This window comes from Panthera pardus, unplaced genomic scaffold (assembly GCF_024362965.1).
Source record: "Panthera pardus isolate Hobbes unplaced genomic scaffold, ASM2436296v1 HiC_scaffold_13, whole genome shotgun sequence".
Taxonomy (NCBI): domain Eukaryota; kingdom Metazoa; phylum Chordata; class Mammalia; order Carnivora; family Felidae; genus Panthera; species Panthera pardus.
In genome coordinates, this window is record NW_026526688.1 from 92,220,019 (window position 1) to 92,237,769 (window position 17,751).

Consider the following 17,751-nt stretch of genomic DNA (forward strand, 5'->3'; position numbering starts at 1 on the left):
TTATGTTGGTAATAAAGAAGTACCCTTGAAATATCTCTTGAAGACAAGCCACTCAGTTATCTTGCTTTAATAATGACAAAGGATGCTTTCATTTAAGTTACACAAATACCATTAGTTTATGTATCTAAAATTCTAAGAAGATATCCTTATACTCCTTTACAGAATAAATGGTTCTTCTTTTTTCTTTGACAATTATGAGCGATAACATTTACTGACATTTAGACGCTTGTATTTCAACTAGTTTTCTTCAAAACAACATTATAAGGAGATCAAATTAGTTGTTTCCCTGTAAGGTTGCAATTAGCATTAATTTTCAAAGCAGAAGACATGAAAAATGCCTGAATGGGATCGGTCATTCCTACAGGTATAAGGATCTTATGTACATAGACCTATCTGCAACAAACATCATTGTACCACAATATTAGATCAATTATTAGTGATGTGTGCACCTTTGTCTTTTATATGAAAACTAATCATAAATTCCAACAATGAAAGATAGGAAAAACTTTAAAAACAAATACATAAAACCTTCATTTAAAAATATATAGCTATGCATTTAATTTATTAACCACTAATAACCTACTTAAGCCAAATACAATTTCAAAATAATGTAAGTAAAACCTTAGATAATTAAGCCATGAAAATAAATGCAAAATATTCAGGACTGGGAAATAAAATACTTATGACACAATTCACACAAATTTATTTTCAAAAAAGACACACACGATATACACAGCTTAGAAATTATGTATAAAAATATGGCTGTATATTTAATATACTTAATGATCCGATTTCCCCTAACATAACTCAGTTGCTTCTATGTGTAAACAAATAGCAGATTAAAAAGAGGAATTTGCAGGCTCAGATAGGGGTTGAAATGCTGACATACTGAGAAGTGAAAGCTGACCACTGTTTTTCTGTATTCAGAAAACAACCCTCACACTCAACCATGTCAGAAACTCCAAGACTACGTATGGGCTTCCATAACGCCTTGAGCAGGATTGCCAGATAAAATACAGAATGCCCTTACATTTGAATTTCAAGCAAATAATGCATAATTTGTTAGTATACATAAGCTCCATGCAACATTTAGGTGTCGTGTCATTTATTTGTTAAACCTGGAATCCCTATCCTAAAGCATCTGTTTCATGACACCACAGGTGACACTAGTTACTACTGGGTAAATGGTACAGTGTTTTCTAGAAAAAAATGTTGCGTTACATTTTCTAATTATTTTATAACACTGTAATTCCTAAATTTCATATGTATTTCAGTCTACAATGATTTACAATTAAGATAACACATTTTTTAACTTAAGATTGAAAATTCAAAGAAGAAAATAAATAAATAAAAATAATAAAATTCAAAAGACAGAGAAATGAAATGCAGTTATCTACAATATAAATTCATATGTAATGAATTTAATATCATACACGAATGTAATCTTTATTGTCATTTAAATTATTTCTTTGTATCATGATTAAATTGTAACCTTGGTTTTGAATGAAATCTTTGTTTTTATGAGATGTGGATATAGCATATTAGATCAAATCTTCTTTCTCTTTTTGCATAGTAACATAATTTTTAATCATTTATTCTAAAATCTAAGCTTACGTATACATTTTAATTTTAGTTATCTCCTAGAAACTCATTAAACCACCTCCCTCTTGCCCTTCCAATTTAACCTATCATCAGATAATTAAAGATTTGAAAACTGGTACGCAGTGAACTATACTCACCTTTAAAATAATCGCAAACATGCGAATTGTTGAAACAAGATTACATTATGCTTGTGAAAGGTTAAAATAATTTTAGTTATGTACTAATTAAATGACAAGATTTGGATCCTTAAATAGTTGTGTTACATCTCATAACTTTACACTTTTGTTTAAATAGGATTCACCTTAATTACTGTAAATATTTAACCACATAATAAATAAAAGTAAAAGTCATGTTAGACACTTAGTATTTATGAAAAATACCACAATAAATCTAGAAAATAATTCAAATTTTAAATAATCGATCTTTGCTGGGGCAGCAACAGATTATGGTTAAATAGTATCAACAGTGTATGTTTATATATAAGATATCTATATCATTATTAAAACATGACAAATGTACAAACCTACCTACATGTCTTACGATAAAGTTCTCACACAAAAAAATCAAAATTCTACCTTATGAAAAAAGAAGTATGAGATACTCAGTTGCCACAAGACCATAGAAAAAGAGTTGTCTAAGAAAACAATTTGAAAATAACTTTTGCAATAATGATGATGAGTAAAGATAACAAAGACTTAAAAACTGTTAGTTACACGGAAACCCCCCCAAACCTAAAGGAAAGTCAGTTAAATTGCCTGTAGCCATAGTTATCCTGTATTATTAACAAGTTCCTGCCGTTGCCCATAATCATGTATTTAAAGTGGATCTCCTTTTATGTTCATGTTTAATTATCTTATATTGACTTAATTTTTACAAATATGTTTGTAAATTATATACAACAAACCATTGAAAAAATATATTAGTTAAACGAGCAGTTGGTGATGGTGAAACATGAGGCTTAGGGAGTTTTTAAAGAAAAAGTAATCAATCAGAAAAAAAAAGAATAAAAAGACTAGTACAGTTAAGGCCAGAATAAAAAGGACAAATAAATTATGGAAGGTTAAAAATTGATGAAACCCAGGGGAGAGTATGTTAGGAGTAGAAATGGTTAGGTTCGGGGATTGTTTGTTTGCTTTGGCATTAAGAGATTATTACAATTCTATTAATTTGCATAAGTCGGGAAGATGCCTAGATAACCAAACAGGGGAAAAAAAAAAAAAGTTCTCAGTTTCAAGGTGTTTCATTTATTGATTCATTGATGCAGTCTATAAGCATTTATGGGTGTTTACTTTGCTGTAGACCTTATTCTGCGACTTGAGACTCTAAAATGAATACACATGGATTTCTGTTCCAAAAGATTTAACAATTCAGTGGTAAAAACAATGTTTTACAAGATATTTTAAAAATAACAATCATGTATAAAAATCTAGAAGAAGTTACAAGAAGAATGCATATCTCTTTTCGGACAGGCTTCATTATTAAAAGTAAAATGAGGGACGCCTGGGTAGCTCAGTCGGTTAAGCGTCCAGCTTTGGCTCAGGTCATGATCTCATGGTTCGTGGGTTCGAGCCCCGCACTGGGCTCTGTGCTGACAGCTCAGAGCCTGGAGCCTACTTTGAATTCTGTGTCTCCCCCTCCCTCTTCCCCTCCTCTGCTCATGCTCTGTCTCTATCTCTCAAGAATAAATAAACTTAAAAAAATTAAAAAATAGAAAGTAAAATGAGATGAATCTTAATTGACGAGTATGAGATGGCCAAACAGATGTGGTGAGGAGTGGTTTTGTAGGTGAGAGAGCATTCCAGAAAGAGAATAGAATGTGTCAAATCACAAGAAGCTGACAATCACTGAATGACATACAGCAAAACTACAGGCAGGGTTTAAACATAAAAAGCTTATAAAGCTACTGAACATCATTGTGGTCACAACAGGGAGCTTCTCAAAAATTTTAGAGGACTATCGAAGTCAAATGTCTATAAATATAAATTAATACTCTACTTAACAGTAGAAGCCAGATGGAAAAACGGAGGGATCTTCGTTAATTTTGGTGAACTAAGCACATAGGACCGGGCTTGGAGAATGTAAAAGAAAGTATACCTGTGTCTCCTCACAGAGCCCAGCAGAGAGGTTTATACTTTACATATCTGGAAATAATTTGCATTCCACCCTAAATCTCCCAAGTGTAATAAATTATTTTGCAATCAAATGACTGCCTGGGTGTCTTGGAGCTGATAATTCAATATTAAAGATAATTATGAAAGACAAAAATTGGTGAAAGGACCTGCTCAAAGAAGTGATTCTGTCCCAAATCTCAAGCCTCGGGTAGTGTCAGCAGCAATAAAACTAGGCGCCTAGAGAAAAGCGGGGGATGTTTTTTACACCCATTTTAACAAAGAAAAATTAAGGCAGATGATGCTCATAGCCTAACATTAAATTTACTTTATAACCATGAAACCGAAATTTTGTAAATAAAATATGGCTCCTGAGTTTATTCTTTCAAAGAGACACTCACAAGTAAAGCTCACCCTAAGAACATCTGGGTCCACAATTCACAGAAATAGTGAAGACACAGGAACAATTTTAATTGTTGCATTTAAAATAATATATTTTAGGGACGCCTGGGTGGCTCAGTCGGTTGAGCGGCCGACTTCGGCTCAGGTCATGATCTCACGGTCCGTGAGTTCAAGCCCCACGTCGGGTTCTGTGCTGACAGCTCGGAGCCTGGAGCCTGTTTCAGATTCTGTGTCTCCCTCTCTCTGACCCTCCCCCGTTCATGCTCTGTCTCTCTCTGTCTCAAAAATAAATAAACGTTAAAAAAAATTAAAATAATATATTTTAAGTGATTAAAGGTCACAGGCATTTGATCAAATCTTTCCTATCCAAAATTAACCCCTGTCATATCTCTGCCTACTAGAATTTTCAGTTATCACGTTACCTTGTATCTACTTTTCACTTCCAAAAATCTTGATACAAAAAGTACACATTTTTTACAGTCTCACAATTAACTGTGACACTGTGTAAAAAATTTCATACTTTTGATATATATTTTGCTTTTGCTACATAATTTTTCATCTTTTTCCATTTGATTGAATTGTCCTTTCAAGGGTGTTCCTAGCTGGTTATTAGTTTTTCAATCAAAATGTATTCCCTTTCCTTTAGTATTTGTATATAAGAGGGATGCAACCTTTTCCCAAACATTCAGTCAGAAGATTTCACAACCATCCCTGATAACTATTTTCTTTATCTTTTATTGCTACATTTAGAATTCTAATACTTCCCCTTTTTTTTTTTTTTTTTTTTTTTTTTTTTTTTTTAATTTCTCTAAAGGTAAACTTCAGCTGTCACTCTCCTCCGGGGTCTTATTGCCACGAAGCCTGACGACTGGAATACACTCTGCTGATAAAACAAAATGCAAAACAATACCGTACAATACATCCTTCCTGACTTCTCTCTGAATAGTGTCCAATTTCTTAAGCCTGGGATTCAAGTAGTGAATTGGTTACAAGTAAATGCTTACTCTAGAATCAGGTGGTCTCAAATAAAAAGCCTAGCTCTCCCTTGCTAGCCATCAGACCATGGACAAGTTACTGGACATCCCTTTTTCTTAATTTTATCATCTGTAAATGGAGACAGAAAACATTTCATTTGCTTATTGAGTAAGGCTTCAATCACTAGTTCATCACTAGTGCTAGGCTGACAAGTTCTTAACAACTCTTAGCTACTATCATTATTAGCATTATTATTCAAAACATGTCTTCATCCATCCTAAACATAACTTTCAAACTTTAACTTCCACTATTCCCTCTGGATTTATCTTATAGATTTGGCAACTCAGAATACTCACTTCTTCATATTTATTTGCTGTCTAGTTCCACATTTTTGTTCATTCAACTTTGTCCTCCTAGAATGCCATTTTTCTTTATCAGTTAAAATCATTCAGATAGTGCTCCAATAATGGCCCCAAAGTGGAGGTCTATAAATCCTTCCTTGGTTATACTCTAAGAGATCTTCTCCAAAGATAGCCAAAGACATTTATTATAATAAAGTAACCATCTTATTTATCTGTTAATGAGATAAGAAACTTAAAGTACAATCACCGAAAAACTGCATTTTGAGAAGAGAGAAATGCTTAATTGCCGTTGACATTGCAATTTCACAGATATGTAAATGAAACAAACAATTAAATCTGCTTTAACATTTCATTTTTGCAGAGTTGGGCAAAAGTACTATTAAATGGAGGAAATTTCACCATTTTATAAAAAAAGATGAGAAATTTTTGTTTGCATATGAGACATGAACGTAAAAAGACATAAGAAAATATAATGCTGGACTGTAATCAGGCACTAAAAGTTGTTAGGTCTCTTGTTATTCAGGCAAAATAGCAATGTACATATAAGGCAGTATATATGGGATATGTACAGGAAGGCAGAGGACAGAAAACAGAGAAACATAAGAGAAACATGAGAGTTACATAAGACAGCCCGACGAATAAACCGTAAACAGAAAGTAAAGTTTGGATAGTCTTTTAAGAATTTCTCCAAACAAGGCTAGGTAAGATCATTTGCTAGTCTTATGTTATTTTTAAAAGACAAAGTTACAAAAATATAAATATAATGCTGGGTGAGAGAATTCGGTTTATCAGATAATAGGATTTTAGGGCAGAAAAAGAGGCAGGGAAATATTGGAGTTCCTGCATGTCAAATACTGACTTACGGCAGGCAGAGTCTTTGGGATATCTTCTAGAAAGACTCTATTTTCACATAGTAGCAGACTGTTCTCATTTACTTTGTGTGATGATTTGGGGGCATCTGTGTCATCTACGCAGAGATATCAGAACTTTTTGGAGTAACAATGTCCTAAGGCCAGAATTTACTCTAATGGGCTAGTATAATTGTCGAAATGCAGATTATGTCAAATTAGATACGGGCATCTATTTGTACCACTTAAAATTTGGAGGGGGGCGGGGAGCCCCAAGAACATATTCTTTTTTCAAATATAATATGCTGCTTCTTACACCCAAATAAGAATCTGTTGTCTCAAAAGTGCATTCTTTGTCAAATTATTTTAACTGCTTGTTGTACATGATCAAGTATATTTACTCACTGTAAATACACAAGTTAAGTAAAATAATGAGAATATATATATTTTTTTAATTATAATCATGTTCTGTGACTAACATCACCACAAAATGAATACAACCCAGTCTTTAGTGGGCATCATACCTTTGGTTCTATTCAATCTGTCTCATTGGTTTTACAGATGAAAAAGAAAAATACGGATGCTGTCCTTTGAAAACATATGTATTATGTGGAAGAATATATACTGCAGATGTAACATAGTGATATATCGTGAAAAGAACATTTGGAGTCTGATTTTTCTCTGGGAGTAAAAGAAAGCATAATTAGTTCTATTTAAGCCAGAATTTTAATTTTCTCCATACTCAGGCTGATGTCATTGTTCCAATTTTAACTGAATATATGGTTGCCTTGAACACTTAATGAGTGCTTCCTTTGGGCCAGGCACTCCCTGCTTTAGATATGATAAATAATTTAATCTCTACAATGAGCTTTCGAGGATCTATGTCACAGATGAGGAAAATGAGTTACAGGAAGGTTAAATGAATTCTAGAGGTCACACAGCTAGTAACTGGCTGGATGAGTATTGGAACCCCGGGTAGATTGGCCCTGTAACCAGAGCTCTTAATTATACCTCATCACATCTCTGATATGAGGACAGACAGAAAGACCTACTCTTGTAATTATGTAGTAGGCTATGAGTCCAAAGCAAGTATGCACATACCTTAAGAACAAAATCAGAAAGTGATATTTGCTGGAATTAAAAATTCCATGTTCCCATATAGTCAAATGGGAAAAAATTAGTGATGCTTAGGAAAACCTACCTGAAAATAATAAGACTAGAATATTTTCCAAGTATTTGCTAAGACCACAATCCAACTAGGTAAGTAGGCTGTGTTTCATGTACATTTTAAAGGAAATGGAGAACTTTTCACTAGTGTTGGAAAATGCCAAGTTTTGGTTATTCATTTTTGGTTTTTTCAAAATTATCTCAAAAGAGGGCTGGTAGTTAGCATGAAGTATAGCATGGGAGGATATCAATAATTAAAAATGCTTTTGCGTATTTCTGGAATGGTGCAGAGCAGGTGACACTGAGATGACCTGATCTGAGTATGTTGATCTATGCTCTAGGGCAAACAAAACTGAAAATCACTGTGCCTAGAACATAGTTGGTGCTCAACTGTAAGTTTTCTTGAATGTGTGTCATACTGTTTTTGTCAGTAGCTTGGGAAGATCTGCCTAAAACAGCTGGTTAAAAACTTTTTTACAGTTCTAAACTGCCATGGCACCACTTTATAATAAATAATAGTATTACAAATAGTAGGACCTATTGACATCCTCTGAAATTAGAAAGTAATTGAAATATGAAAAACTTTGAAGGATTAATGAAGGGTACAGAATTAAAATTAACTTCAAAGAAATATAATATGCCCTTCATAAACTACATTAAATGTTTTTATTTAAGAGGAAGATAACATTTCCCCATATTAGATATATCAGCACACTTTCTCTATTAGCATTATGAAAACATAATTTCTATGAAGAATTCCTACAAAGTAAGCAATTGAAGTTCTCAAGGATTATGTCCCTAGATCCCAGGCTCAATTTTAAATGTGAGAGATGAAAATTAAATTATTTAATGTCAAGTATTTCCTAAAAATAATTCTAAGTAAGCCTGCATTAAAAAAATAAGTTTCTTAGTAATTTTAATGAGTCAATATTTTATTTTTATAATTTGAGAAATAATTGTCTTCATTCCTTATATAATTTAAAAAATATCATTTTCCCAAATCCTCAGCTTAATTCAAGTTCAAAGGAGTTAGAATTCACTCCAATCCATCAACAAAAGCCATTTCTACATTGTCTAATACCAAACAATCCCTTTGTCTCTATAAAATTAAGTATATTTATATAATCATAAAATATGAATATATCTAATTCAAAAATTATTTCATGACCCTTGATTGATAAAAAGAGCTATCCCCTTACAACACTGGTTGTATATTTATGAAATCAGTGCCTTTATTGTGTCTTATTTCATCTTTTCGTGCCTACAAAATGGGCACTCAGTAGTAGCTAGTACTGTTATTAAATTTAGACTTAATGTTTAGCTAATACAATTTACTGTTACACTGTTCTTTTCATTTTCTATTCTTTTTTAAAATTATTTTTAATGTTTATTTATTTTTGAGAGAGAAAGAGAGAGACAGAGTGTGAGCAGGGGAGGAGCAAAGAGAAAGAGAGACACAGAATCTGAAGCAGGCTCCAGGCTCCCCATTGTCAGCGGGGCTAGAACTCACAAACAGCAAGATCATGACCTGAGCAGGAGTCAGACGCCTAACCAACTGAGCCACCCAGGTGCCCCTCATTTTATTTTCTTAAGTGCAGAATTAACTCCTGCTTTCATGTTACCAAGCTAATGCTACATTTACTTTCCAAAATAAAACCCAAAATGTAATGATCACATATAGTCAGCTTGCTATATCTTCCAATATAATTAAGAAAGCTTGTATGACTACTAGGTTTAAGGAGTAGGCAACTTGACTGTGAATCATTATTAACGGCTGTTTCATTTTTTGTTTAATTGTGAGCCATTTCACAGTAACTGACACCAGGGATTTCCTTAAAATTCAGCAGAAGATAATATGATACCAAAAGGGGAAAATTCTTATTATAAGAGAATTAAGTCAGCTTGATAAAGATTCAATATTTGACAAAGTAAGCTATTTAAAAGCTATAGTCATCTGTCTTCCTGTTATAAATTATTATCATATATAATGTGAAGCTTCATATTTTTTAAGTTGTAATGCATACTTTTAATAGACACAATCTATGTTATATATTTCATATAAACAATAATTAAATAATTATTCAATAATTTAATAAACATTTTACACTGAGCTTTTGCCCTCTACACATTTCCCCAAACTTCCTTCTAAAACTATGATTTCTCAATTTCTGTTCTTGGATAGTCAATCATCAATTGCAATTCATTGTGTGAGGGGGAATCAAAGGCTTTAAGAAACCAATTTTTTTCCCTTTCAGAATCTCTAAGAAAGAATAAGAAGTCATCTATATAGAAACAGGAAGCGAAGGAAATAGATAAAAACCTAGGCTTCCTCAATTGCTTTTCCTTTGTCCTCCAGTAAAATTGAGCCTCATCCCTTTCACTCCTTCACCAGCCCCAATGCCGGGAAAAGTGTTTTGCAGGAAGTACATCACAGGGCTAGAAAGTGCCATTCTACCAAATCACAGTTGACATATGCCTACGTTTGTAGTTTGTAAAGCTTTCTAGGTAAAGTGTTTCCATATCTCTCAGGAGAAAATACCAATGTCAGGGTCAGGATATTTCCCATAATGTGCAATTTACATCTCTCAGGATGCAATATAGATCCATTTTCTCTGTTCTGCTCTCAATAAAGACAGATTAACCGATCACTATCTTATCTGTGTAGTATTTGTTTAAGCACTTAACATTTGTTAAGTCACCTCTCCCCTTTCTTCTCAATTCACAGTCCCTCAATCCTTTTAAACTCTAGTCAGATATGCTGTTTTCCAAAATGTTAATCTCTTTATTTTATTAACTCTCCCTTCAGCATCATGGGTGCCAGTTTGCCACAGTCCTCTAACCTAGACTCAAAGAAATGTGAAATACAGACACTACGATTTTTCTACTCTCTTGTTTTAATCTGGTATTCAAATCAATATACTTAAATATTTGTTTCTATAAAACACCTCTAAGCTAACAGATTATGTTTCAATCAAAAATAAAGATATAAAGGCAGGTACCAAGCATTTCTGAAAGACTAGACAAGAATTCCAAAAAATAGCAAGATAAATCATGTTCAAGGAGAATACATGTTAACTGGTCTTTTTAGCTTACACATTTTAAGCTCTGCTGATTGCTTTCCCTGTATTAACAGAGAGAATAACTGGCTATTACATTTTAATGAAACAAATACATTATACTATTCCACTTATTCAAATTATATAAAATTGAAAACCCAGAAAAGCTAAATTTGGTTAGGGGCTAGGATAGTGGCACCCCCTGGGGTGGTCATAGCTGGAAGAAGACAGAATACAGGACTTTTTTAGGTACTTGTAATGCTTTGGCTACTCGACCCAGTTAATGTGGCCACTGATTACACACGTGAGCTCATTTTGTAAAAAGTGGAGTTATACATCTGTGATTTTTGTATTTTTCTATATGCATATTTTACTTTAATAAAAAGTTTAAAGATAAAAATGAATTGCCATGTATGGAACTTATTTCAAGCATGAATCAAATTAATTGTAAGTGTAAATAATATTTATGAGAAAATTATGGAGATGGGAACAATAATTAGACAAACAATGATAGTAAAAACTTTCTTGTTTAAGAGGAATAGGTTCTTGTGGTGATGTTAAAAATAAACTTCATCTTTAATAAACATACGCTGAAATAGTAACGGATTAAGCAGTCAGAACCCTGGATTTGCTCTAAAAATGTGAGGAAAAAGACAGTATGTTAGCATTTGGATGAAATAAATTTGGCCAAAACCTGATAATTGTTTAGGCTGGAGAACATAGAGAGTTTAGTACTATTCTCTCTATTTTATATACTTGAAATTACCCATTTTTTTCTTAATTTTTTTTTTAACATTTATTTATTTTTGAGACAGAGAGAGACAGAGCATGAACAGGGGAGGGGCAGAGAGAGAGGGAGACACAGAATCTGAAACAGGCTCCAGGCTCTGAGCAGTCAGCACAGAGCCTGACGCGGGGCTCGAACTCACATACCGCGAGATCATGACCTGAGCCAAAGTCGGACGCTTAACCGACTGAGCCACCCAGGCGCCCCTACCCATCATTTTTTAAAATGTTTAAAAGTAAAATTTAGTGGAACTCTACGAGCTCCAAGTAGTATTGTTTTCTATTACCATAGTTCTCATAAAAAAAGGTTGACGTAAATCAAGAATCAAGATACATCTACCAAAACAAAACTAGGTTTCATGCTCTCCAGTGTAATCATCTGAGGAGTATTTCTCTGGCAAACAAAACTTAAACCCACACCATTAGTAACTGGCAAGGGGACGAGTTCTTGTATAAGGTTTATCAACAGTGGGGAAAACAAGTACCATGGTTTTATACTAATTTTACAGGTTAGCCTCCAGATTTTGTATACATTTTCTAACAGTAAAATGATAGCAACTGTCAAACTAGAACATTAACCTTCCTATCTAGGGACCTATTCCTAAAACTATTTTGATTAAACCTACAAGTGAGATATTTCATCTTATGTACACCATCAGGTATATACCATCAAGACAACATGTATGCTTATTCTACTGTTGCCCTTGTTGACTCCGAACTTTCTACCGTGTGTTGTACTTTGAGACAAAACCCAATGATGTGTTCAGTGAGATATGAGACAGACCCTTCCCCATAGCTACTTCTTTATCCTGGGTGATTCAAAATTTAACTCAAGAAATATACATTTGATACTGGCTTTATTTATGTATTTCTCCTAGGCCTGGGTCTTTTCATCCTTTTTAAGGCACTTATTCGAAAATTTTAACAAAAACACATTTACAACTATGGTTTTTATGGAATAATGCAGTCATTGGCCAACTTTCAGCTGAAATATAGTGACTGGCATAAATATAAACCTTAGGACACTCAATAACAAACGAAGTCACTTTTCTAGGAAGTATAAAATATATGATTAAATATCCAACACAGGTAACTTGGAATCTGGTACAGGATTCTGGCTGATAGCAACATTAAAAGAGGAAAAAAGTCCTATTCATTACAATATTTTTGCAAACAATAAATAAAAATAAATTAAATTAAATTAAATTAAATTAAATTAAATAAATAAAAATAATGTTTTCCTCGTAATACAGACACCTATTTCCTCTACAGGTCAATTTTGCTCTAATGTGCAATGTGAACTGGTCCTCAAAAAGTACAACAAGCACCTTAAAAAATAAAGAAACGGACCAAAACCGATTGCCACTTATCTGTTTCTCAAAAAGTGCCAAATTCTCATGTTTAACAGTTTCTGATACTGAAGTAGCCATTAGTTAAATAATCATGCTCTGTTCTTTCTCTGGTAACTGATAGATATAATTAAAAATTAAATTAAATTAAAAACATAATGCTTCTATATGGGATGTCTATATGCATAAATGCATCCATATAACAGAATCATGACTACAGAACACAGAAAAAGGATTTACAATCACTTGTTGAGCTCATTGTTGAGCTCAATGACTTAAAAGCTGTCAGTGGTAGTTTTTGTTTTATTTTGTTTTGGTTTGGTTTGGTTTGGTTTGTTTTTGGGTTTTTTGTCATTGATTATTTAATAACACTCTACTGGCCAGATTACAAAAAATTTGTTGAAATGAAGTTCATATACTCTTTTGAATCCTCACAGTTAAAAGTAATGTATCTCCAGGAGAAAGAATACAGTATGTGCCTAGGTATAAGGTACAAATATAATTTCATGCAATGTATCAGTTAAAGAATCAGAAATAAAACCCTGAATTTTATCTGCGAAAATTTCTAGCTTATAATTTGTTTTCATCTGTGTCCTTTTGTATGTAATTACGTTTTTGGGATTCAGTGTTTCCGAATCTTCTATACTGTCCCTACCTAAACTGATGTAGGTGATTAGGGGCCACTAATGCAGTAATTAGGAAGTCTTATGAACCTTGATACAAAACTTCCAGGATTTTATTACACTTTGGGAAACATTAAATTGACTCACATTATGTTAAGTTCAGTCTTGATTTGAGAGTATTATTTAATCTTAAACACTAAACCTCAGAGTACAAAACAGTTTCCAAGCTCTATTACCTAAATGACACTATCTGATTCCTATTAAAAGGACTTCAGGAGACGCAGACTCACCCAAAAAAAGTCTGGCACATTGAGTATTGAATAATGTTTAATGATATTTATAAGCAATTGAATTTATATATTCCAGACTTCTTTACAATATCTTTATAACTCAATGCATTTAAATTTTGACCCACACATCTTCAGTATGATGAGGCAGGAAAAAATCCCAGGTAGATAATCCTTTTCATTGAATAATTCTATTTATATTTTAATTGATAATCTTCCTTTGTTAGGCTCACATGGCGGACAAATGCTTATATGGATTTATTTCCAATGTACAAAATAAGAAAGAGGATGGAAATGATCTGTAATATAAAATCAGGTATATAAATAATATTAATATGCTAAATGTTTGCTCAATAAAATGCAAAGTATGCACCAAATAAACTGCTTTAAATAACTGATGGACACTCACACATGGAGTGTAAAATACTGAATAAAGATATAAATTACTTTTAGCAATTAAGTTTTTTCTATAGACCGTTAAATATATATTTTATTGAACTATATATCTGTGAATTCAAAAACAGAATTAATAACATGCAAATAAGTAATTCCTACATGGGAATTATATAAGAAAAACAAGTGATGATACCAGAGGAAAATTTGGATCTATTAACTTTACAAAGAAATGAAAGATGGGACCGAAACAATGAGACCTGTTAGTAAATAAAATATGTCCAAAAAAGCTTATCTCAATGACCTGGTAAGAAAGGGGAGTACTTAGAAGTATAAGAGAACTAACAGGTATGAAACAAACTTAACACTTTTTTAGGATATAAGTTCTTAGAATGAATCAAAGGGAAGCCTCAAAGCATAGAAAAACTCCACCTATATACATAACAAAGCACCTTGGTTGGGTGCATTTCAATATTTTGAATGAGTTCACGATCTACTTCCCCTTATAAAAACTTGGAGGTAATAGCACCAGAGAAAGACAACTAATTTAAAACATATTTTAAAAATTAGAAGAGAAGAAAGTTTGCCTGGAGATTAAAAACAACTGCAGACGTGTGTGTAAATGAAAAGTATAATGAGAGCATTAAAGATTATTTGGATACTTTAAAAACACTCATTCAGCCAGTCATTCATTTTTCATCACATAATTATTTAGCATTTATAATATGCACAGCCGGGTAATGAGTCTCAATACGCCAAGAGAGTATTGGATACTAACTAGTTCCGATGCACCCAAAGGCACACATTTTAAATGACATGTGATAAGTCACAGAGAAGCACTGATGTCTGAATAAGTAAAAACAAATTGCCTACAGAAATTGCCATATGTATAGATGTACAGATGAACTGTTCACCTCAGAAGATTTTTACAGCTTCCGATGTAAATCATATTAATTGAGGTAGACCATTACTTAACGAAAGAAGAAATAAGATAATATTATAATATCTCATTTATCTGGAGTTACAGGAAAGTTCCAGGCAGCTGCTGCATCAGCTAACTGGAGTAATGATACCAGTTGTGAACAGATTATCATTTTTCAAAGAAGTAAAATATCATAAAATTCAGTGAACATTAAATCTAACAATAGATATGCAGAGAATATGAACTGGGATTGAGTTATCATTTGTTTCCTGTTCACGGAGTTGAGGTGCGTAAATTATGTTGATTATGAAAGATCAATTCTTAATCACTAAACAAAGGAATTTAATGAAAAATAGAAGGACTGGTGTGACTCAAAGACTAGAGATTTGTCACAAAGAGATAAACTAAAAACGTGAGAAAGTTAGGTTCACAAATCTAGAGCTATTCTTATAGAGAAGAGTGAGAGGAGCAAAAGTCTCAGAAATAGGATATTATAGAAAAGTAACACAACTTGGAGACAAAGGGAACAGAAATTAACATAAGTACTAGGAAAAAAAATAATCCTGAAAAAGATGTGCATCTATTTAGTGATGTATGGAGCTAGGAGACAGGAATGTTAAAAAGGCCACAAACAAGAATGCTTATTTGTGGACTTTAATATTTGAAAAAGTCATGTTATGTTTATGACATTATAGGAATATACAAATCCCAGAGAAAACACTATATGAAGATATGTAAATATGAGGGTGCTGTGTGCCAATAAGAGAAGTTGTTTATTTTGAATCCTATGTACACTCTTACCACACTATTGAGTTCAACAGATTAAGAAAACTCACAGAAGGCAGATTGAGATAATGAAGGGATTGAAAGAAATGTGACTAAACAAAACATGGTCTACAATTTTAATCAACTGAAAACTTGAAGTGCACCATAGAAATAACATCGATGCCCAAAAGAATTTTCTCAAAATGACGTTTACTGAAAAGAAGTCTACGTAAAGTGTCAGCAATTTTTCAAATGGAATGTTTCAGAAGTTCTGACACCTTTTCTTGTGTTAAGAGCAAATTGAATTGAAGTTTGAAGGGGATTCAAAAAGTAGGCAAAATTAAAATTAGGTCAGGAGACAGCTCGTAATTTTTTGGCATGCATGGACTGGTCTAAATGACGTGTAATACGAAGGCAACATGGACCATGACACTTCAGTAAATCGTTCTTTACAGTTCTAGAAACCTAGAATATTTCATGAATACAGTATTTAAAAATTAATTATGTCACTATATTTCTTCATTTCATTCAACATAACTTATTACCTCATGACCCTTCAAATTAATGAAAAAAAGATTTTCACAAATATATTTTTGATGAAATTTCATTGGTTATTGTCTTTTGACTGTTGCCAATTCTTAGGCACTGATTATGTTTATCAACAAGAAATCAAATTTCCAAATAATGAATCCTGAAATCCTGAAATCCTGAAATCCTTTGTTTCATTTAGGCTTATTTGAACCGAAAGATATGTCTCATCCACTGACAAAATCAATCGTTAAGTGATGATGTTCAAAATGTGCCAAAATCATAAGCAAGAATGATTGCCAAAATAACATAATTGTTTTAACTACTGGGATTTTCTAAAGTACCTTGATAATACAGCTTTTATCAGCTATTCTGGAACTTAAATTATTTTTATGCTACTTATTTGCTGATATTATTCAGAATGTGTCATTTGAAGGACTGATTTTATATAAGGTGTCTATAATACTAAAGAATTTCATTAATTCTTCACTATAAAATGTGATGTTATTTTTAAAGTCCAGGTAATATTTTTTTGTGTTTCATTTTAATAAATGTTCAAAACAATGATTAACTTTTATTAAAAGTTAAAGGGATACTTTAGAATTTTTTATTATTCTAAAAAAGGTAAAGCCAAGCTAAAATTCATCAGCATTTTAAGATAAATCTAAACACTGAGTTTTGAATATGACCATATTCTACATATTTACATTTATTTCTTCAGTCCTTCAGTGTATCCCTTTGGTTTTCACCAGAGCATTGACAAACTACAATATTGTAACAAAAATAAGAGCAAACAAGCTCATAAGGTGTTCATGACTAACGAGTATTAATAGAAACTTTCAAAATCGCTCCTGATTTAAAAACGAACTTTCATTTCATTAAATGCATCACGTATATTCTTCACAGATCTTTTCTTACACATTGGAAAAAAAAAAGAAAAAATGTAGCTGTATGTGAGCATTTCTTTAAAAAAAGAAACACAGAAACTACTTTCTTTAACATGTGCATACACGTACTTTTATGTAAAAGTTGGTTTCTTGCAAGTTTAAATTTTAAATTTTGCAATCACAAGTATAGAAACGGGAAGTCCTTGGGCACAGACAATGATCTCATTTGTATTATTAAGCATATTACCATTTCCTCATCATTTTATAAATGGCAGTGGTAGCTTCATTAGGCTTTATTTTTAGAGCTCTACAAAAATAACCAAATACACAGTTGTTTTTCTCAACATCAAAATGTACGTTATGTTTACTAAAGAACTAAATGCATGTTTAGCAAAATAAAACTCTACCTCAATAATTATTTAAACATTCTGATTCAAAATAAGTTATAGATGTCAAAATTTTAATTTAGTTATGTAAGGGACATGCTTTCAATTTAGAAGATGAGAATACTTCCATTCCTGATGATAAATAATACAAATATGAATGACTACCACCATGTGAATTTGGAGGGCAAAATGGTCAGGCATGGTTTTGATTTATAGTTTATACTATTAAATTAACCATAAAATTGACTATGTCTATTAATATCGGGCTCATGATGTAATTTTAAGTTAATATTAAACACTAAAAG

The 17,751-nt window shown here is 32.3% G+C and overlaps 1 protein-coding gene across 3 annotated transcripts in view; it reads right to left on the reverse strand.

The window, feature by feature from the left end:
• Positions 1-17,751, reverse strand: part of PCDH10 (protocadherin 10) — a 62,807-nt gene that overhangs the window by 29,683 nt on the left and 15,373 nt on the right. Inside the window, exon 5 of one of the 3 annotated variants that reach the window (XM_019419656.2) lies at positions 13,588-13,864. The exons of the other annotated variants lie outside the window; for them this stretch is intronic. Within the exon in view, the coding sequence (XP_019275201.1) occupies positions 13,824-13,864 (41 nt within the window). The 3' untranslated portion in view covers positions 13,588-13,823. Of the gene's footprint in view, positions 1-13,587; positions 13,865-17,751 lie in introns of those variants that run through there. 3 annotated transcript variants of the gene reach the window in all.